This window comes from Chionomys nivalis, chromosome 21 (assembly GCF_950005125.1).
Source record: "Chionomys nivalis chromosome 21, mChiNiv1.1, whole genome shotgun sequence".
Lineage (NCBI taxonomy): Eukaryota > Metazoa > Chordata > Mammalia > Rodentia > Cricetidae > Chionomys > Chionomys nivalis.
This window is the reverse complement of record NC_080106.1, coordinates 12,118,854-12,139,141: the sequence shown is the minus strand read 5'-3', so window position 1 is coordinate 12,139,141 and position 20,288 is coordinate 12,118,854. Positions and strand designations below refer to the sequence as shown.

Here is a 20,288-nt window from a genome sequence, read left to right as displayed (position 1 = left end):
TTTTCCTTCTCTTATCTGTACAGTTCTCAAATTCAGTGCTGGAAGGGAGACTCTCAGGGTGTCTGTCCCGCCTGAGGAGAGTCTGGACAGCTTGGGTCTATCTTCTTCAGGGCCAAGTCAATGGGTCCATGTCTCCTACTGAGGCCTAGACTTCCTGGGATGAGGCTTTTGATGCCATCTAATGGCTGAACTCAGATTCAATTCTAGGTCAGGAACTTGGGAGAGAGTGAGGCAGGGACTCAACTGTGCCTTTCCTGTCCCAATCTAGCAGTCTGGGGACTCCATCCTTATAGACTGGATACCAAATGCCACCTCATATAGCAATTTCTGAGCCAGCCCCACGTCTGACACTTTCCCCACAGCCAGGGAATAGGTGACCTGGAAGCAGTCATTGTCCTTCCATCCTTCCTTCCATCTCCTCTTCCTTATTTATTTATTTTTTTAAATTATTTTTGAGACAGAGTCTCATGTAAGTCAAGTCATGCTGGAATTCACTATATAGCCAAGGATGACCTTGAAGCCAAGAAGGTCCTCCTGCTTCTACCTCCCCAGAGCTAGGATTACAGGCATGTGCTCCCACCTTCAGTTTTGCTACGATGCTCTAGCCTCTGTTTCACTGATTTTAACCTAAAGCCAAGGCGTCGTATTACCAAAAGATGGTAGTGATAAGTGTGGGGGTCCGATGTCCCAACATAAACTACTTTTCCTTCTCTGGACCTGCGTGGAGGTGCAGGAATGATTGAGACACAGTTCACACAGCAATATCGGAAGGGAGTCTCAGGCTTCCTTCATTCCTGAGGATCACCCATATTTATTACCCAAACACCTTTTATCCCCAAAGGTAAACTAAGGTAGAAGTTCATTAACATTCTATTTTGGGGGGTAGCAGGACTGCAGTCACTTCTGCAACTCAGACACTAACTTGGAATTCATGCCTCTTCTCAGGCGATCTACGTCATTACAAAAGAGAAGGAGCTTTTGTTAGGTAGCGACAGCCTGTCTAGAGGGTACCTGATCGCTTTGAATACCAATGATGGCCCAAGAACTTGGTTGTCAAACCATGTAGAAATATGGGCCTACAATCCACTCTCTATTATTAATTTTAATAAAACCCATGCTTCTGCAACAGGACAGGATGATCGCGCCTGGCTTGGGCAAAGACCTCTTCAATTATCCAAATTTTCCCGTCTTTGGAACAGGCATTCACATATGCGAGCTCCTGTCTTAGGTATCTGGGGAGAAGAAGTTTCAAACCTGTCATTGACTGCTGATCTCTGTGAAGAAAAGAGATTAGTGGAGGGAGATACTTTTGAGCCCTGTGTCTCGGGGCCATACCTTCTTGTTAGGATAAATTATAATGTTTTATGAATAATCATGTTTCTAAAGGCTATAGTCTCCTATTTAAAGGAGAAGAGAATCGCCTGAGTTGAAAATGTTTTTTTTTCCCCGCTATATTAGAGCACCTCTTAAATCTAAAATTCTCTAACACATGCATTAACTCTCAACATTTACAGGGTGTGTCAAACTTTTCTCAGCAGTTGCCAAAGACAACAGGTCAAAATCATAATTCTTAGCATTGTTGGTCAATACCAACTTTTCAAATATCTCTGTCAGTACCATAATTCTTAGCATTGTCGGTCAATATCAACTTTTTAAAATCTCTTTTGGTCAGTACCATGATTTTTAGCATTATTGGTCAATACCGATTTTTCTCATCATCTTATCTGTAGTTACAAATATCAGGTCACTACCTGTAAGAGTACAATAACATTGCTGTTATTAAATACCAGTTTCGGTCTCTGAGCAGCAATGACAGAAGGGGACATGATTTGTTTCCAAGCTTTCCCACTGGCTCATTTGATGTGAGTCTCCTCTAGGCAGGTGGGGGAACTGAAGACCAGTGTTGTCCAGGCTCAGGGTGCCACGCTGGAGCTGCCTGAGTTGTGGGCGGAACACAGGGAGGCTGGATCACTTTAGGGGGGTTTTGTTCCCTGAGATCCTAGAAGGGGGTCCTGTGTTCAGGATGCCAAGGGTTTGTGCTGTCTCCAAAGGACCCCAAAGCAAGGGTTGGGAGGCATCAAAGACTAAAGGAGAGGCCTTCAGTAGGGACTATTCTCAGGAGAGGGAGGGGGATATTTCCTTTTTACAGAAATGTGTTTGTTTTAGATATACACTACAGGTTGGCCTTGAACTCACAGCCAAAGATGACCTTGAGTTTAAATTCTCTTGCCTCTACTTCCCTATTGCTGGGTTTACAGGCCCGTGACACCTTGTGGGTTTCCATAGCACTGGGATTTTACGCACGCTAGGTAACAGTCTATTGACAACTGAGATACATCTCCCAGTCCTACTTAATTTTTTTATTTTTTATTTTTGAGACAGGGCCTGCTGTCTTGACTGACATGGAAATTCACTCTGTAGCTCAAATTGGCTTCAAGCTCACAGCAATTCTCCTGCCTCAGTCTCCTGAGGGGTTGTAATGGTGAGCCATCATGCATAGCTTTGTGTGTGTGTGTGTGTGTGTGTAACCAATTTCAATTCCAACTGGCCATCCTTGGGAAAGCAGCCTGAATTGGGGAGGCGGTGTCAAGGGTGTAGCAGGCAGCACCCTAGCTTTCAGTCCAGCCTTGGACTGGGAAGGGGAAATACTGGTTTGCATCCTTTTGGTCATGGGGCAGACTTTATTTCTCAAGCCCAGCCCAGGATGGCGGGGTGGCTAGGGGCGCAGGGCTCGTCTGTGCACCCTCGGGGGCGCGGTCCGCGTGACGTCCCCCTGCACACTGCCCACATTCCGGGGCGCGGCGCGGGGACTGTCGAGGCTCGCCCAACCCTGGCCCCCTCCCCAGAGGCCGCCGCTCCCGTCGGGCGGCGCCCGCCTCCAAGTCCCCGCCCGGGGCCCGGCCCATCCCGGACTCCGCCCGCCTCGGGGAGGCCGAAGCCGCTGTTGCCGCCATTGACGTCAGAGGGCGGGCACATGACCCCGCGGGGACCAATCGCGCGCGCCAGCCTCCCGCAATCTCCCCGGCAGCCGGCGCGGCCCCCGCCCGCAGCACACACTAGCGGACGGACGCGGACACACGCACCGCACAGCGCGCCCGCGCGAGGCCGAGACACGCCCGCGCCCGCCGTTCCCGGCGCTGCCCCCACCCCCCGAGGACCCGATCCTCTCTGCGCCCCACGATCGCCCGCCGCCCGCGCCGCAGTCGCCAACCCGTTCGCGCCGGCATGCGCCCCAGCAGCTAGAAGGAAGCAGCCCAGGAAGCGCCCCGCGCGCACCCGCCCGCCCCCGCGCGCTCCCGTTCGTCCCCGCGGGGCGCCCCCAGCCCACGCCCCCCCACCTTCCCGGCGGTGGGGGGGTGCGGGCCCTCCGCGGGGGCCCTGCCGGCCCGGCCCCACGCCAGCCGCGATCGCGCGCGCGGCCCCCGCCCCGGCGCGGCCATGGATGTGACGAGCAGCTCGGGCGGCGGCGACCCCCGGCAGATTGAGGAGACCAAGCCGCTGCTGGGGAGCGACGTGTCGGGCCCCGAGGGCACCAAGGTGATGGGCGCCGTGCCTTGCCGCCGGGCCCTGCTGCTGTGCAACGGGATGAGGTACAAGCTGCTGCAGGAGGGCGACATTCAGGTCTGTGTCATCCGGCACCCTCGGACCTTTCTCAGCAAGATCCTCACATCCAAATTTCTGAGGCGCTGGGAGCCGCACCACCTAACACTGGCCGACAACAGCTTGGCATCCGCCACGGTGAGTGACCCTGCGTGGCCGTGGAGCTCCCCAAGCCGGGGTCCCCCGGGACCGAGGCGCCCCCGCTGGCTGTCCCCGGGCGCGCGGCCCCCGAGCGCGGAGCTGGGCTGGAACCTCTAGACCTGACCCTCCAAGGCAGGCTGGGGAGCCCTTCTTCGTGTCCTGGACACTTAGCCCACTCGGGCTGAGTGTTTGAGGACTTTTGCCTGAGTGCCTGCGTTTCCGATGGCTAGGACCCCGGGGTGAATCTTAGGGCCCTGAGGGTCGTGATGTGTTCTTCCTTTTCCCAACCCGTTGCCCATCTGGATCTGAGCTTACAGGGAAAACAAAACGCAACCCTCTCCTCCATAAAAACCGTAACCCCCCAGCGCCAACAATTTCCAGAAAGCAACTCCTATGCTTGCTTTAGCCTTCCTTTATTCTTTTTTTTTCCTGCCGGGCCTGGCAGGGCAAAACCGGGTGCCTGCCCTTTCTGAAAACCTCTTTCGCACATTGAGAGGTTGGAGGGGGGAAGGGGTCGAGGTTCAGGACCCACTCAGGCCCTGGGCTAGTCGTGTTCCCTGGGTAGAAGAAGCTGGGCTGCCCAGCCTGCCCTTGCGTTGTCTGTGGAGCGTGTGTAAGCATGTTTTGTGGCTGCGTCCTGTTTTGTTAGTTTTCTGCTGTGTGGCCAGGGCCGGGTCAGCTGGATGAGATGGAGAAAGGAGGATCTTACTAGTTGCTTTCGGAAATCGAATCTGCAAATGGTGGCCTTCTTCCTCCTGGGGACAGACAGCTGTGGTGGGGTCGAGGAGGGGGAGTGGGGGCGGTGGGCAGGGCCTAAACAGGATGCTTTGTGTTTTCCAACAAGGGCAGTTTCAAATACAGGCTCTGGCTGGGCCTTAGCTTGGCGGTTGGAGACCCATCTTTGTAGGGGCCCCCTTCTTGTCTAGAATGTACTGTCCCCCCATGGCAGGCTCCATGGTGTTTACTAAACACCATGGGGAAGGGTAGAATCCACTGCCTGCTCACACCTGTGCCAAGAAAGCCCAGCCAGGAAACAGGGTGTTGCTAACATGCATGCTACAAATGTGTAGCGTGTGTAGACATTTCCTCGGCATCCATGTTCCCTGAGTGGTGTGTCACAGGCAGTGACACATGCTCCTAAGAGTGGGGAGGGGGAGAAAGTTAGCCTAGACACCCTACACCTCGTGTCTACTTCCCCTACTCCTGAGAGCGCTGTGGCACATGAGGGCTTTTATTCTGAATTTCGGGTCTGATGTGCCTAACGTACCTATTTTTTCTATGCTCTGGGCATGTTGGTGCAGTAACTGCAGACTTTGTCCCCAAGAGGATTGAGGGTTGCCGGAGGCGGCCCAGCCTTCTCCCAGATAGGTGTGTGTGTTTGTGTGTGTGTGTGTTCTTAAACCTTTTTTGAGTCATAGGCCTCGGCCTTGATTTTCCTTTGATTGGCCAGGACTGAGGCTTTCAGGTCCCAGAGGTGGTTAGTAACCTTCCCTGGGCTCTGGAGCCCCCAGGTCTGGCTTTAGCATTATTACCTGGCTGAGTTGGGGTACGAGGGGGGGGGCACTTTCTTAGGCTGTGTTCTTTTTCCTGCCATCCTTCCGAATGCAGAGGAGTTGTCAGGAGAGGACAGTAGTTGAGAAGGACAGTAACCTGCTGTAGGAAGGACAGGACATTTCCCTGGTTCTCCAGGGCAGGATCATGGTGTGGCTAGTTGATCTTCCGGCTTTGGGAGAGGTTAGCTCTAGAGACTAGAGGCTCCCTACTTTCCCTGACTGTTCAAGAGGTCTGTCTGTTTGGGAGAGTCAGGAAGGAATCAGGCTGGAGAATCTCCAGCAGCCAGGGCCCCCTCATCTACCTTTGGCCAGCTGAGATATGGGGGCTACCTCTAAGGAACATCTGAGTTCTGTGTGTGGCCCTAGGTTATTTGAGGAGCGAGGTAGGTCTTGGCAGAGCCTTGTTTTCTGTTAGAAAACGGGGAAAAAGGAACAGAGGAAGAGTCTCACAGCCTGGCATAATCCTGTCCTTTCCTTTCTTCACCTGGCATGAGGGAATTCCTTCAGTGTAGCTTTTGCTTTGTGGAGGCCTCTAGTGGAGGTGTGTGGCTCCCCTACCCCCAGGGCCTGTGTGGAAGAAGGTGTGGCCACCAGGGCTTGGAGCGGTGGCCTCCAGGCCAGGGGTGAGGTTAGGGTTTGCTGCTAGGGACCTTGTTGAGATACCTGCTTGGTGCCCATTCCCTGGGAAGTGAAGGAGCCTCCTTGGGGTTCCCTTAGGCCTGGGCATTATGTAATCTGTCTGCATTTTATAGTGCGGCCCAACCACTCTATTGAGAAATATTTGCTCAAATGAAACAAAGGTGAATTTGAGTGCAGTTCATTTCCAGAAAACCCTTCGTAGCCGCTAGCCCAGCCTTGAGTTGCCCATGTAGAAGTGTGTCTCACAGAGGGGTGGAGTGTATTTTGCTCATATGAAGCCCGGTTCAGAACTGTCTGGGGATTATCCAGTTAATTGTGTGGACTTCAGGAACGGGACCCAGAATGATCGATCTGGCTTCAAACCAGCCAACAAACTATTCCTTTGCCCAAACCATCCACTGAGTCGGCTCTCTACAGTGGTTCAGTTACCCGCCTGTATCATGAGGGGTATGAGAAGCTTGAACCCCCAGCTGCAGGCTTCTGGGGTCTCCTAGTCCCTCCTAGCATGGGTCTCCAGCTGGTGACACACTTAGTGTGGAAATCTCTTGGTTCCCTGGGGAGGGAGACCCAAACAGGAATCTGGTGCCACAGGACCTGACACCCCTCCCCTGACCTGGCTGTAAACTTTGTCCTCAGTGGGGTCAGGTCAGAGCTTGCCCTGTGCTGTCTGCTAGGCCGGTTACTGATTAAACCTTTGCAGAAGCAACAGCACGCCTGACATTGGCCAGGTTTGATGTGCCTAGGAGACTTTGGATCCTCTGGAACCAGAATGCTTGTCAACAAAGAGGAAGCTCTGTAGCTTCCGTGGGAGGGGTAATAGGGAGGGGGGGGCATCCTGGGAGACAGAAGCCGCACCTTCCTCATTTACACTTCCCCATTTCTACGATCTTTCTGGACTCAGGGTGGCCGCCCACGCCGTGTTTTAGGTTGGACTCTACAGCTAGGCCAGGTCTTTGTAGAAGTGTCCCCGTTGTGGGAGGACAGGAATCCATCTTGCCTTTCCGTTGCTTGGCTAAATTTGATCACCTGCTAGACGTGTTTGTCTTTTGTCTGTAGCCTTTGTTTCCACTGCGCCAAAGAAGTACAAAAATGCACCCTACCTTTCTTTTCTTCTCACCGTCGAAAACAAAACAGAACAAAACAAAAACCAAACCAATGGAGACCCACAGTTTCAGAACGGTGGGTCTAAGCGGCAGAGTCCTCTTGGTTTGCCGAGCAGGGCTTTGGATATGAGGGAAGGGGTAGCCTTCTTTATTCTCCAGCCTGGTTTCCTCCAGGGCTGCCGTTTTTCGCATTGTCTCCACTGCTGCTGACTGCAATGTCTCTGGGAATCTGGTTGAGTGAACAGAAGCTGCCTTCGTTTCTGTCTGTGGCTTTCCCCTTCCTCTGGAGTGTCTGAGCATCCGTCCTGGGAACTTGGAATTTGTTTCAGCAGAAATGCTCCTGAGATCTACGGTGTGGTCATTTCCTAGCTAAGTGTCCCCCTCCAGGTGCTGGGCTCTTTCCCTTGAGAATTAAAGTCTCCGGTCCCAAGGGACCCCATCCATGTGCACAAATGCTTGAGTATTAAGGTTTTTTTTTTCTGTTTTGTCAGTAGGTCCTTGTTCTAGGTGCCCATTCTCCCCTCCTTTTATGATTCTGGCATTTAGTAAGCACTTTTTTTTTTTTTAATGTCACAAGTAGATTTTGGAGTGCATCAAATTTGTTTCGTCAATCCTTATGTGTTCAGAGGTGGGGGCGGGGATGGCGCAGGCAGGAGCAAGCGTGCAGCGTTCTCACAGACTATAGGAAGTTGGTGCATTTTGAGGAGAGATGCTCTGTCTGGCCACTCGGGTGCCCTTCCAGGTAATAGGTGTTTTGCTGGGTGGCGGTGTGCTGCCTACCAGGCCACAAGGGGGAGGGAGCCTTGTGCTAAGAGTCTGGTTTTGGGGACCCAAAGTGGCTTGTGTGTGATCCTGTTTGCTCACTTGGTAGTGGGAAAGGACTACACCCTGGGGCGTTTTGTGGGGCGCACAGGAACTGGATCATCCTAAAGGCAGAGTGCCCCAGGGTACCCCACCACTGGCCACCTCCCCTTCACCTCTCTCCAAAGGGACCAGCCTGCTATTTCATTGGGATAGATATTTGAGATGGACTAGTTACGCCTTTGATTAAAGGATTACATGAGACAGAGCGGGGCAGCCTGGCCTTATGTGTCCCCACCGTGGGGCTGAAAAACTTGGGTTTTATTGTAGTCACGTGGAGCAGGGCTGGAGCCGGAGGTGGCAACTTCCTGACTATGTAACTTTGGGCACCTTGCTTTCCCTGAGGGGCCTTGTTTGTCTCCACTTATTATGGTGACGGTTCAGATGTTGACACTGGCTCTGGTGAACACCTGGTAGCAGGACGGCCAGCACACAGTCAGAAACAGTTTTTATGGTGAGAGTCCCCTGAGCTCTTAAAGATGCTTGCCTGCAAGCCCCACTCCGAGCTCCGAATACAGTCCTTGGGACCACATGGTGAAAGGAGAGACTCTCACAAGCTATCCTGACCTCCACACACATGAGCACATCCCCTACTCCCCTATACCAAAACGAATCCTTCCCCGTCCCAGACAGGGTTTCTCTGTGTAGCCTTTGTGGGCTATCCTCAAACTCACAGAGATCCGTCCGCCTCTGCCTCGGGAGTACTGGGATTAAAGGCGTGTGTTACCACCACCTGACTAAAATAAATTTTTTTTTAAAGGAAAGATCTTTGCTTTTTAAAAAGAGGGGCAGTCACCTGAGGTACACAGAGCACTTGGGAAAGTTAGGGGTGTGTTCAGAGCCATGGAGTATAAGACTGTAAGACTGTTGCATACATTTTAAAAGAATTTCTCAAGGGGTACTTAAAGAAAAAAAAAAAAACCAATATAGCTGGACAGTGGTGGCGCATGCCTTTAATCCCAGTACTCGGGAGGCATGAGGCAGGCGGATCTCTGTGAGTTCGAGGCCAACCTGGTCTACAGAGTGAGTTCCAGGACAGCTAGGGCTGTTACACAGAGAAACCCCTGTCTCAAAACCAAAAACCAAACCAAAACAAAAAAACCCCCGATGTGTGTGTGTGTGAGTGTGAGTGATTGAATCATTGTGCACTTCACCAGATATACCCAAAGTGGAGGGAAAGGCTGCAGCCCTACCACGTACCCCTACAGCCCTCAGTGGTCATCTTTCAAAGCAAATCCTGTAACCTGTTTTCTTGGGTATCCTTGCTGAGTCCTCTGGGCGCTAACCCACGCTTCTGCCGGTCTGCCTTGTTACCTGTCACCGGAGGCTGCATTTGGAGCTCACTTCATAGCCACACACATGTGACTGCCTCCTCCATCTCTCACCGCTCTGTAGTTCCCCCGGCTCCTTCAGTGTACCTTACTAATGTGGCAGGCCGACCAGTTGCCCTGTGCTTGGACATTGAGCTCCTGTCTCCGTTGTTGGCTGTCACAAACAAGGCACTTCCCGTTTTTTATCATCTGCGCTGTGTCAGTTTTTTTTTTTTTTTTTTTCCGAGACAGGGTTTCTCTGTAGCTTTGGTGCCTGTCCCGGAACTAGCTCTTGTAGACCAGGCTGGCCTCGAACTCCCAGAGATCTGCCTGCCTCTGCCTCCCGAGTGCTGGGATTAAAGGCGTGCGCCACCACCGCCCGGCTTTGCTGTGTCAGTTTTAACAGTTTAAATGTTTGCCTGCTTTCTTGGGGGTCGGGGGCGTGCCTCAGCCTGGCAGACTGTCACCAGGAAGTGGGTTCCCACAGGGTCTGCCTGCCAGCCCTACCACCGACTGCCAGCCACATTCGTCTCCACTCTCAGGACAGGGGTCTGGGATGCTCCAACCGAGAGCCTCATCTTCTTTTGCCTTCAGACTTCCTGTTTGCTTCAGGATGGAAGCCAGGTGGCTAAACCCCATCATAGGGAAAGGCGGAGTGAGAATTTCTCTTCCTCTCTCCGGTGTCCCAAGGGAGTAGAGGGGCCGGTATACTTTTGAAAAGGACACTTTATTCCCTGCCAGCGGTGTCCTAACCAGAGGTGCCGAGTGGCAGAGGTGTCTGCTGTATATTATGTATGATATATTCTATAGATCATCTCCAGACTGAGGGGGGTGGCAAAGCAGACATTTCTGGGGTTGAAATGCTTCCTGTCTTAAGGATCCACCTCCTCACCTCTGCCATGGGGGAAGTGCGGTGTACGGTGGGGAAACGAGGAGGAGATAGTGTCATCTCCCGTGTGTGTGACACAGACTTGACATCAGACAGGTGATCTGGAATCCTGCCTCGGCAGCTTCCCAGATGACTCGCCCTCGCCGTAGAGGGAGGATTGTGAGAACTTCCTTCTTGATGTCAGGGGTTACGGGAGGCAGGTATTCACTTAACAGAGAAATCCCACTCTTCCGGGTACTTGGAAGACAGTAACCAGCAGCAGGCTAGTAAGGCCGGTAAGCAGGTGGTTTAGGTATGGAGTCTGCATGGCAGGGAAGGTGTGGCATTCTGTCTCTGGGAAGGGCTCTTCAGGTGGAGGGGCAGGATAAATGCGAAGGCCCTGAGGCCAGAGGGAATTTAGAAGTCACCTGGCTGCCGTCTAATCAACGCTCAGTGTTCACTTTCCTCTCCCTTCCTCTCCAGGGCACCGGTTTATTTATTTATTGCTTATTTTTTTAAACCCTGTAATCTTAGCACTCAGGAAGTTGAGGCAGGAGGATTGACTCTTTCTTTCTTTCTTTCTTTCTTTCTTTCTTTCTTTCTTTCTTTCTTTCTTTCTTTCTTTTTTTTTTTTTTTGAGACAGGGTTTCTCTGTAGCTTTGAAGACTGTCCTGGAACCAGCTCTTGTAGACCAGGCTGGCCTCGAACTCACAGAGATCCGCCTGCCTCTGCCTCCCGAGTGCTGGGATTAAAGGCGTGCGCCACCATGGCTCGGCTGACATTGGTTTTGAAGCTAGCCTGGGCTACATAGTGAGACACTGTCTCAAAAAATTTTTTTTTTTCAGCAAGCATCTAGAGTGTTCTAAATGTTAGGCATGCAGGCCCAGGAAGCTCCATTCGCGTCCCCCTTTCCTTCCCTCCCCTCCACCTCTCTCTTTTTCTTTTCTTTTGTAAACCAGCTTCTTCCGAATGGAGAGTGAAGAAAAGCTTTGTTGTAATGCTCTAAGAGGGTCTTAAATTACCCAGCCTGGCAGAATGTTTTTAAAGCCAACTCCCTTGGTGAATAACCAGGTTCCAAGGATCCCAGGTTTTCAAATCATCTGAGTCACCACCGGCTTTGCAGGAGGGAATGGGCTCACGGGAAGCGTGGTGGCCCTAAGACCCTTGAGGTGACTCAGCTGTGGGGGTGCCCTACAGTTGCCTCCCATCCTGGCCTTTGGTCCGGTTGTTCTCCCTGGCTGTTATCAGCAGTGAGAATTAGGTTGTGGACCTAGGCGGGTGAGCTGGCTCCTCCAGTCTGCAGGTGGGCGGGCCTATAGGAATCAGTCTGGGAAGCAGGTGCTGGCTGGGGCTGGGCTCACCGGGTCCAGCTCAGGAGAGGTCACCTGCGGGGAATAAACACCTGGACTTCTGTTGGCTTTCCTGCGTATCCTGAGGTGGTCCTGGACTCTTGAGATGTCAAGAATGGCTTCTGTGCTTCCCACTCTAGCTCCCTGACCAGGTTGGGTGAATAAATTTGTTTCAGGCCCAACCATAGGATGTGTCAGCCAGGGCAGACTAGCTGTGTAACAAACAGCCCCATCACCAAGAGGCCTGCTGGCTTCAGGCAATGGTTTCTTCTTGCTCATCACAGTCCCAGGGGACTCTTTGGTGGCACCGTCTCATTTATCTCTTGGGTACCTGGCTTCCTTGGTCCTTTGTTCCAGCTTGGGCCTCCTTTAGGTCCTCTGTGGGAATGGTGAGGCAGGAGGGCCAGGACCACACTTGAACCCAGGTGACCAGGAGATGTGCTTTAGAGGTGTGCCTTGGTCCTGCCGTGGTGGAGTACATCTGTAGTCTCAGTGCTTGGGCGTCTGAGGCAGGAGGATCACTAGTTTGAGGCCAGCCTAGGCTACATGGGAAGTTTTAGCCAGCCTGAGCTACGGAGAGATCCTATCTCAAACAAACAAATGAAAAACAAGCAAACAAAACACGCACGCGCTTACCACCCTTGCCTGGTTGTCAGAGTGATCCTCTGGAGGTGGTTATTACAAAACGGGAGGACGAAGGCTCAAGAGGCAGATTCAGGTGTGAGTCTGTGTGAACTGAGTGCCAGGTACTGTGTAGTCAGTGTGAGTACGTGTGCCGTGCCCATAGTGGGTACCTAAGACATGAAGAGGGTGAGTGCTCCAGGTGATGTGCTCACAGAGCGGAAGTCCCCCAGGTACTGTGCTGACAGGGAGCACTCCGGAGAAGGCCACCATAGTCTTCTCTCCGAAAGGTCTGAATGCGCCTGGGTGTACAGTGCAGGCGAGAGGTGTACAAGGCCTCGGAGGTTTGTGCCTCTTCTTGTTAGGAAGACCCTTTGTTTATTTAATTAAATCTTTTTTTTTTCTCTTTAAGTATTTTATTGGTAATGATTATTGTGGCTGCCTGTGCATGTGTGCATATGTGAATATGGGTGCACATGGTGCCACGGCACGTGTGTGGTCAGGGGCATGACTTTTTTGGGATTCGGCTTGCTTCTTCACCTTGTTCCTGAGGCAGGATCTGTACGCTCCTGGTCGCTGGCCTACAAGCTTCCAGGAGTTTCTCCTGTCCCCCATTTGAGTGTTGGAGTTACAGATGCACACTGTCTCATCCAGAGTATTTTTTTAACGTGTCTTCCGGGAATCAAACTCAGGTTGCCAGGCTTCTGAGGCTAGCACTTTCCCCCACCTTGCTGCCTCCCAGCCCTCAGGAGGTCTGTGTGGTGGGATTGAAAGAGGGAGGCTCATGGGTGAGAGTGGAATGAAGGACGAGTGAGCCAAGGGCAAAGGTTGGAGGGGCAGTGGCACATTGTAGGAGGCCGTGTGGTTGTGGGTAGCACTGTAGCATCCTGAATGCCAGTGAGAGAGATGGAGAGATGGATGTCGTGCAGTCTGGGCCAAGTCTGCCAATGCAGGTAGCTGCTGCGAGTGTTGGAGTCGGGAAGCCCTGGTGGTGGCTTTACAGGGCATGTAGAGTATTGAGTATGAGGACTCCAGACCGTGTCTGAGTCACCAGGCTGAGGGAGTTAGTTACAGTAGTGACAGGCAGAGACCACTCTCCATGGGCAGTTGATAATGACTCCCGCAGCTCTTGTCGGTTAGTTACCCTCCCTATTTTACAGCTGGGGAGACTGAGGCAGTGCCTCCCAGCCGACTTCCTCCTTATGGATAGATGAATGGATGAATTGGTGGGTGGGTGGATCAATGCATGAAGCTGTTTACTCCCTAGCGGGGAGCCCTCTCCTGTTGAAAGGGGATGGCCATGCAACCGAAGAAGGTGTTTGTGCCTCCAGCTCTCCTTGCATTGCCGCCCTTGTGCCTTTTCTCGGGCCACTGGGGCAGCAGCTGGGGAGCCGTGGAGAGTTCTCACCACAGGGTGAGGCACCCTGTGGCTCCCAAGCACCCCTTCCTGTCCCCCTCTGAGGCCTGGGAGGAGGTGCAGTCCAGGCCAGCCCTGTTGGGCTGCATCCGAAACCAGAGGATGGGTGGGCACTTTGCAGGTGACCAAGGGCGTCTCTGCTTTGTATCTGCAGTGAAGGAAGTTCAAGGGGTGGCTGGTCATGGGGGCGGGGGCGGCCTATTGCAAAGGGGAACAAGGACTTGTTTTGCTCTGGCTGGTTCTGGGGTCATCAGGGTTCACCCAGGCTGCACCCGAGGCTCTCTTCAGGGCCAGGCAAATGGTAACCGGCTGCTGGGCTGCGGGAGCCAGTCAGCCGGGCAGATCCCAGAGCCCGGGAGCACACCCAAGATGGCAGATCCAGGTGGTAGTGGTACTTCTTCTCTAGTGAAGCTGGGTGTCTTGGTCCTTCCTATTTGAACACTTAATTTTGCATTGGCACCCTAAGGCAGTAGGGGAAACTTCTGTGAGCGTCTCAGGCACTGTGCTCACAGAGTGAATGTCTCTGGAGAGATTAAGTTTATAATCAGGCCACAGGGCTTCAAAACCAGTGGCCTCCAAATGCTACCATGACTCCATTGGAGCCTGACAGCGAGGGTCGAGTCACCGACAAGCTACCGATAACAGCAGCTTCTCTTACACCCTGCTTACCGTGTGGCTCATCGCTCCAAGCCCTTCCAATAAAAGAGCTCCCTAATCTTCGTGACCCCTGTGATAATGATGCCTGTTTTACGGCTGACCATCTCCGGAGCATCACTGTGTGTAGTTGGTGAGCAAGACTCTAGAGTAGCGGTTCTCAACCTGCGAGTCCTCTTTGGGGGTTGCAAATCAGATGGCCCGCATTCCAGACATTTACATTACGATTCAAAGCAGTCGAGAAATTACAGTTATGAAGTAGCAACGGAATAATTTTATGGTTGGGGTTCACCACAACACAAGGGACTGTATTGAAGGGTTGCAGCGTTAGGAAGGTTGAGAACCACTGAGGTAGAGTTTACGATCGGAGGGGCAAGTGGATCTCGTATGGAGCCGGGTACTGGAGACCCCAGAGACTGTGTTTGTCACCCAGACATCTTTCTGAAGACCTACCTGTCTGAGTAGAGTCATGCAGGAAGCTTGCCTCTTAGCTGCCCCTTGTTCTTAGAACAGTTGGTCGCCTGAGTTGGCCTTAAGGGCTGTCCCTTTCCAGCTGACCCAGATGTATTAGCCACTATCAGCATGAAGTCCAGTGCCCATGGAGTGGTACCCCACCCACCTACCTGCTGCCTTTACCCTCAGTGATCCCATGAACTCTGGCACTTCTCACTGCTGAGAGCTTCTGCCAGTCACTCGGATCTGATAGCCTTTAATGGTCACCTTGCCCGCTTGTAGTGGGGCTTGCTTCCTTGTGTGTGAGCCTTACCTTGTGGGTGATCTGGGGAGCCCTCTCTCCATCCCCCTCTTTACCAGCTGCCCACTTTCCTACTTAGGATAACAACACATAGTTGAGGACAGTCTTACAAAATAAAGGAAGAAAAACCCTATGCTTAATCCTACCACCCTGCAAGGAGCCATGACTCCATGTTGGCGGCACCACCTCTGCTCTGTGTAGCAAGGAATCACATTTTCTCCTTTCCACACGAGTTCACACGACGGCAAAGACACAGAGCACAGCGTTGGCCTCCATGTATCTTGGTGTCTTGTCTCTAAGCCCCTTGAGTGTTTATTATATGCTAAGCAGTGGTCACACGCCAACTCAAGGGGTCTCATTTGACCACTTGGTCATGGGACGCAGTCAGTTGTGGTATAAGACCCATCCTGTGTACTCTACTGTGTTGAGCAGCCTCTCTGGCCTTGACCTACTAGTGGTCACCACGCTGCTCACACTAGGAGTTGCCTCATGTTCCCTTCCCTGTGGAGCATAGCACCCATGATTGATTGAGAACCATTTAGACTCCTCACAAATCATCACCACTCCCACCCATGAATTTCCGTATTCTGGAGAAGCAGCTACCCATGGCAGAGCTGGGCCTTCTTACCCTCACCACCGTCACCTTGTTTCTTCAGTACTGTCTCCAGGGAGTCATGGGAACTGTGGATGCACGAGAGACAGCACTCTTTCCCACGGAGTATGGCGCCAAGAGCCTCGGAGGGAATCCAGGCTGGCTAGAGTGTTATCAAGCAACCCCACCTTTGATTCTTCCCAGGGACCTGCTGTTGTCCCTGCCTTGGCTGATGACTCAGGACTTTTTAGAGCTGGGTGGTTGAGAGAGTTGCATCCTTGCCAATAAAAAGATGATCAAGAAGAGTGAGCATTAGAGGGGCTGGAGAGATGGGTCAAGGGTTAGGGTCACTCGCTGCTCTTCCAGAGGACCTGGGTTTGATTCTGGACATCATCTACACAGTGGTTCACAACCATCTGTAACTCCAGTTGTGCGGGAATCTGGCACTCTCTTTTGGGCTTCATAGGCACCAGGTACACATGTGATGCGCAGACATATATGTAGGCAAAACACCCATAGACATAAAAAAAAGCATTAGAAAGTTTACTATGAGGAAAATGTCTTGATCTGCTTCTTGCATTCTGAATCAAAGTGTGTGTGTGTGTGTGTGTGTGTGTGTGTGTATACACTGCTTGTGTGTAACAGTGGGCGCTGGAGGGGAGTAAAGGAGTAGGAAAGAGAGGGAAAAGCTGTTTAGGGCAGGTGTCCTGGCTTCTCTGCTTTGAACTAAAGAGATTTGCCTGCCTCCACCTCAAGTGCTAGGATTAAAGGCGAGCGCCACCACTGCTGGCAGCCTCTGTTCTTTTAAAAAGACCTTAAGGTGGAATCTGGTAGTGTAGGCTACTCATTCTAGTTGCTCCAGAGGCTGAGTCAGGAGAGTGGAAACATCAAGGCTAGCCTTGTCAGCTTATTGAGACCCTGTCTTCAGAAGACCAGAATAAAAAGGCTACCACGATAGCGTAGTTGGAAGACTTGTTACCCATGCACGAGGCCCTGGTTGGGCTCATCCCCTGCATCATGTAAAAAATCAATTCTGTGGTGTATATTTTATAATCCCAGAACTTGGGAGGCAGAGGTATGAGGATCAGGAGTTAAGGTCGTTGATTCTCTGCTACGTAGTGAGTTGGAGATCAACACTGGCTATAGGAGATCTCGTTTCAAGAAAAACAAAACAAACCAAGCAGGGGTCAGGGAGGCTCAGTGGTGGAACACTTGCCTGCCGTGTTCGAGGCCCTGGATTGTATCCCCAGTACTGTTTGATCTAAGCCCCACCGGGGTGGCAGAGAGTCCTGTGTCTCTGAAGGGTAATTGAACCACATGGAGAAAAGACAGCAAAGGGAAGATTGGGGAGTTGTGGGTGCATCCTGCCAGCAGGCTTCATACAGGGTGGGGTGTCTTAGTCTAGGGAGCCATGCAAGTATCTTCCGGCTTAGTCCTCTGGGCTGTAGCTACTCTCAGGAGCCCCGCCACTGGAGTACTTCAGCCCCTGCTTATTGCTCCTGGGTAGGACCCTTCCTGCCTAGTCAGAGAGAGCAGGCTTGCATTAAAATGTCTCTGGACCTCTGTCCTTTGGACATGGCATGGCCCTTCCCATCTTATCAGGGAAGGTGTGGTTACCTGAGGGAGACTCCCGGAAGATCTGAATATTGGCATTTCCTTACGGAAGAGTGGGGTGACTCACCGACCCCCATCATTCCTCCTGTGCCCTAACTGCCAGGGTCTCTGGAGGTGCTGGAATGTCAGACATGTGGGACTCCATCCACACAGCCTTGGGGAAGTTACCCACACTGGAGTGGGACTTTTTGGTTGATGCGGCTGTTTCAGGGTCACCTGTCACCTTTAATGAAGAACAAAAAACTCATTGCCTTATCAAGCTGGACTTGGGATTTGTTACTCTGGTCTCTCTGTTGGTACCCTACCTGGCACCTCTTCTAGGTGTGTGACCCGGGAGCCCAGAATGCCCTGTGAAGCATTGGATACCCTGCCCAGTCTAGCCAGGGCCGCCCTGAAAGGCCAGCTTCTCAATGAGGTGTGTGGGGGGATCACAAGCGCTTGCATTATCTTCGATTCCTACCGGTTTGCATTAGCGCAACTCACTGTGGAGGACCTAGCTCTGCTGATTCCCTCACCCCTGCTGCTAGAGGAAGGTGGAGCCACCACCCAGGGTTCAGAGAGTAACCCCTCCCCCCTGTGGTCAGTGCTGCCTGAGGGTGTACCATTGTCACTCAAGTCCACCAGCGCCATGGCAACTCCCTTCTGACACACCAGAACCACATACTGTTCTGTGGGTTGGTGAACTTTAAGGCAGTTTTGCGATCCTCTCATCCATGGGTGCCAGGGTCAGCCCAGGCCTTTGAGTGAATGTAGTCACTTGTTGGGGCTCAGATTGCGAAGAGATGGAAAGAAAAATTCCGAGCCAGCGGTGCTGGTGCACGCCTTTAATCCCGGCACTTGGGAGGCAGAGGCAGGTGTTTTCTTGGAGGGTCCTGTCCTGTCTGGTGGCCTGGGGGCCAAAAGACTCCTGTGGGGTGTGCACAAGAGACCATGCTGGGCCCTCGTTCCAGGTTTGATCCCCAGCACCAAGTCTCTGGCTTGAACAGTGTGGAGTCCGGAGTAGTAAGACATCTCCATGGGTTGTACCATTAGCTTTCAGCAGCAGTATTGGCAAATAAGATTTTGATCTCAGAAAATACGATTTCCAAACAGAATTGAAAGTTGTTTTTATTTTCTAAACGGTATTGCTTGTGACACGTGTGTTGCCTCAGTCAGAGCCTATGAGCGAGAGAAAGCTGCTCGCCGTCCCTTCATGCACCTGGGTCTACCTGATGGGCTGACCACCCTGCTCTGAATGCCCTAACCAGGGGCTGCTGTGTCCACACCACCTGCTTCCAACAGGGGCCACTGGGAAGCTGCTGCTCTGTTTTCCCTTTCTGTGCGTGTGTGTGCACGTGCGTGCAAGCTCACTGGGTCACCTTAGCCTTGCTCAGTGTTGGGTCATGGCCAGGTGCAGGGGGCTGCTTCCTTAACCTGTCAACCCTGTAACCCAAGCTCAGTGGCCTTGGTGGAGTCCTAGAACTCTTGAGTCTAGCACAGCACTTAAATTCAGTGGCCTTTTCCTTCGGGGAGGGACGATCCTCCTCTTCCTGTTGGATGCATGATGGGAACTGAGAAGTCTTCTCACAGGTGAGACCCTGGCCGTCCTGAGGGAACTCAGATTCCTGTCCCCACTTTCCCTTGCCTGTCTGTGATATCACATCCTCCACTCTCCCTGTACTTCCTCCCAGGAGCTGCTTCGAGGTCCTCCATGATCAGCTTCTAGATCCTGGGACCACCCTGGATTTTCCCACTGGGTGTCTTTGTGTCTCAGGAAATCCTGTCGTTGACAGACAGCGAGGACTGCTCTTCCTAGGCAGAAGTCGTCTCTGCTTTAGGCCTCTAGTCCCCCCGCCCCCCATTCATGTCTCTTGTGCTTCGTTTAAAAGTCTTCAAATTCACACCGTTTGATGTCTACCCTCTGTCTCCTCCCAGGAACTTGTAGAACGCTGAAGCTGTTTCGGGTCCCTTCTTGATAGGGTGGTGGTCGCTGAACAGGCACAGTGCTGAGTGTGTCCTGGGCTCACAGAACATTTATCCCTCTAAAGAAAGATGATAGTGTTGATGCCAGTGCTGGGAACAGTAGCCCTTGTTTGGTGAGGCCATCCATGTTCTCTTGCATTGATGACTGTGATCCTCCCAGGCTGTGGGAAGCAGAGATTCAGGTTGGGGACGATGTCTGCCCATGGTTAACCCAGAAGGTCTTTCCGGATAGCGCTGTGTGCTTACAAGTGAGGTGCCGGAGAGCCAAGACCACACCGGGCAAACCCCACACACACTTGCCACTTCCGGTTGTCTTGCTGGGTACCAGGACAGCCGATGCCTCTTCCGCTTCCTGATCCGCAGCTTAGGTTCTGCTGGAAAGGGCGGACATCCTGTGTTGGAAAATGTTCGTCTGTTTTCTGTTCTTCCTCTCTCCCCCTTTTTATTTAGCTGATTTGAATCAGAGCTGGTCAGAGCTAGAAGAGAACCTGCAGGTCACCCAGCTCCGGAGTGACACATATATGACACAGGCTGCTACTTGTCCCTTGGCCTGCAGTAGACATTACTAGTCAATTCCTGTGTGTCTGGTCTTCCCAGTGAGCCCAGACAGAGCTGCTGTTAATCAGTATCTGGCTCAGTGCTCAGCTTCTCACAGTGTGAACGAAGAACCCACTGCCCAGAGTAGCTAAATGACCCCAGGGCTGCACAAACTTCTTCCTGCCAGGGTGATGGTTGCTAAGAGATGACTGCAAGTTTGATGTCATGGGGCTGGAGAGGTCGCTTCAGTTGGCAAGGCACTTGCTGTGCAAGCGTGAGGACCTGAGTTCGAGCCCCAGCACCCCTGTAAAAAAAACTGGACACAGTGGCTTGCGCCTGTCATCCCAGCACTGGGAAGGAGACAGGATCCTTGAGGCTCACTCAGCCAGCCAGACTAGCAGAATTAGTTCAATGAAAGACCTTACCTCCAAAAATGAGGTGGGGAAAGGATTGAGGAATGTATCTGGCATTGACTTCTGACCTCCACAGGCACATAGATAGACATACACACATGCACTTGTATGCATGCACACCCACACATATCTGAATATCTGTATACACAAATGCTTTTTTTTTTTTTTTTTTTGAGACAGGGTTTTTCCTAGAACTAGCTCTGTAGACCAGGCTAGTCTTGAATTCACAGAGATCTGCCTGTCTCTGACTCCCGAGTGTTGGGATTAAAGGCGTGTGCCACCACCGCCTAACCACACAAA

General features: G+C 52.3%; 1 protein-coding gene across 1 annotated transcript in view; it reads left to right on the top strand.

Annotated features, from left to right (window-relative positions):
- Positions 1–3,017: 3,017 nt before the first annotated feature.
- Cmip (c-Maf inducing protein) overlaps positions 3,018–20,288 on the top strand; it is a 193,675-nt gene continuing 176,404 nt past the window's right edge. Inside the window, exon 1 of the mRNA XM_057753570.1 lies at positions 3,018–3,738. Coding sequence (XP_057609553.1) covers positions 3,439–3,738 — 300 coding nt within the window. The 5' untranslated portion in view covers positions 3,018–3,438. The remainder of the gene's footprint in view (positions 3,739–20,288) is intronic.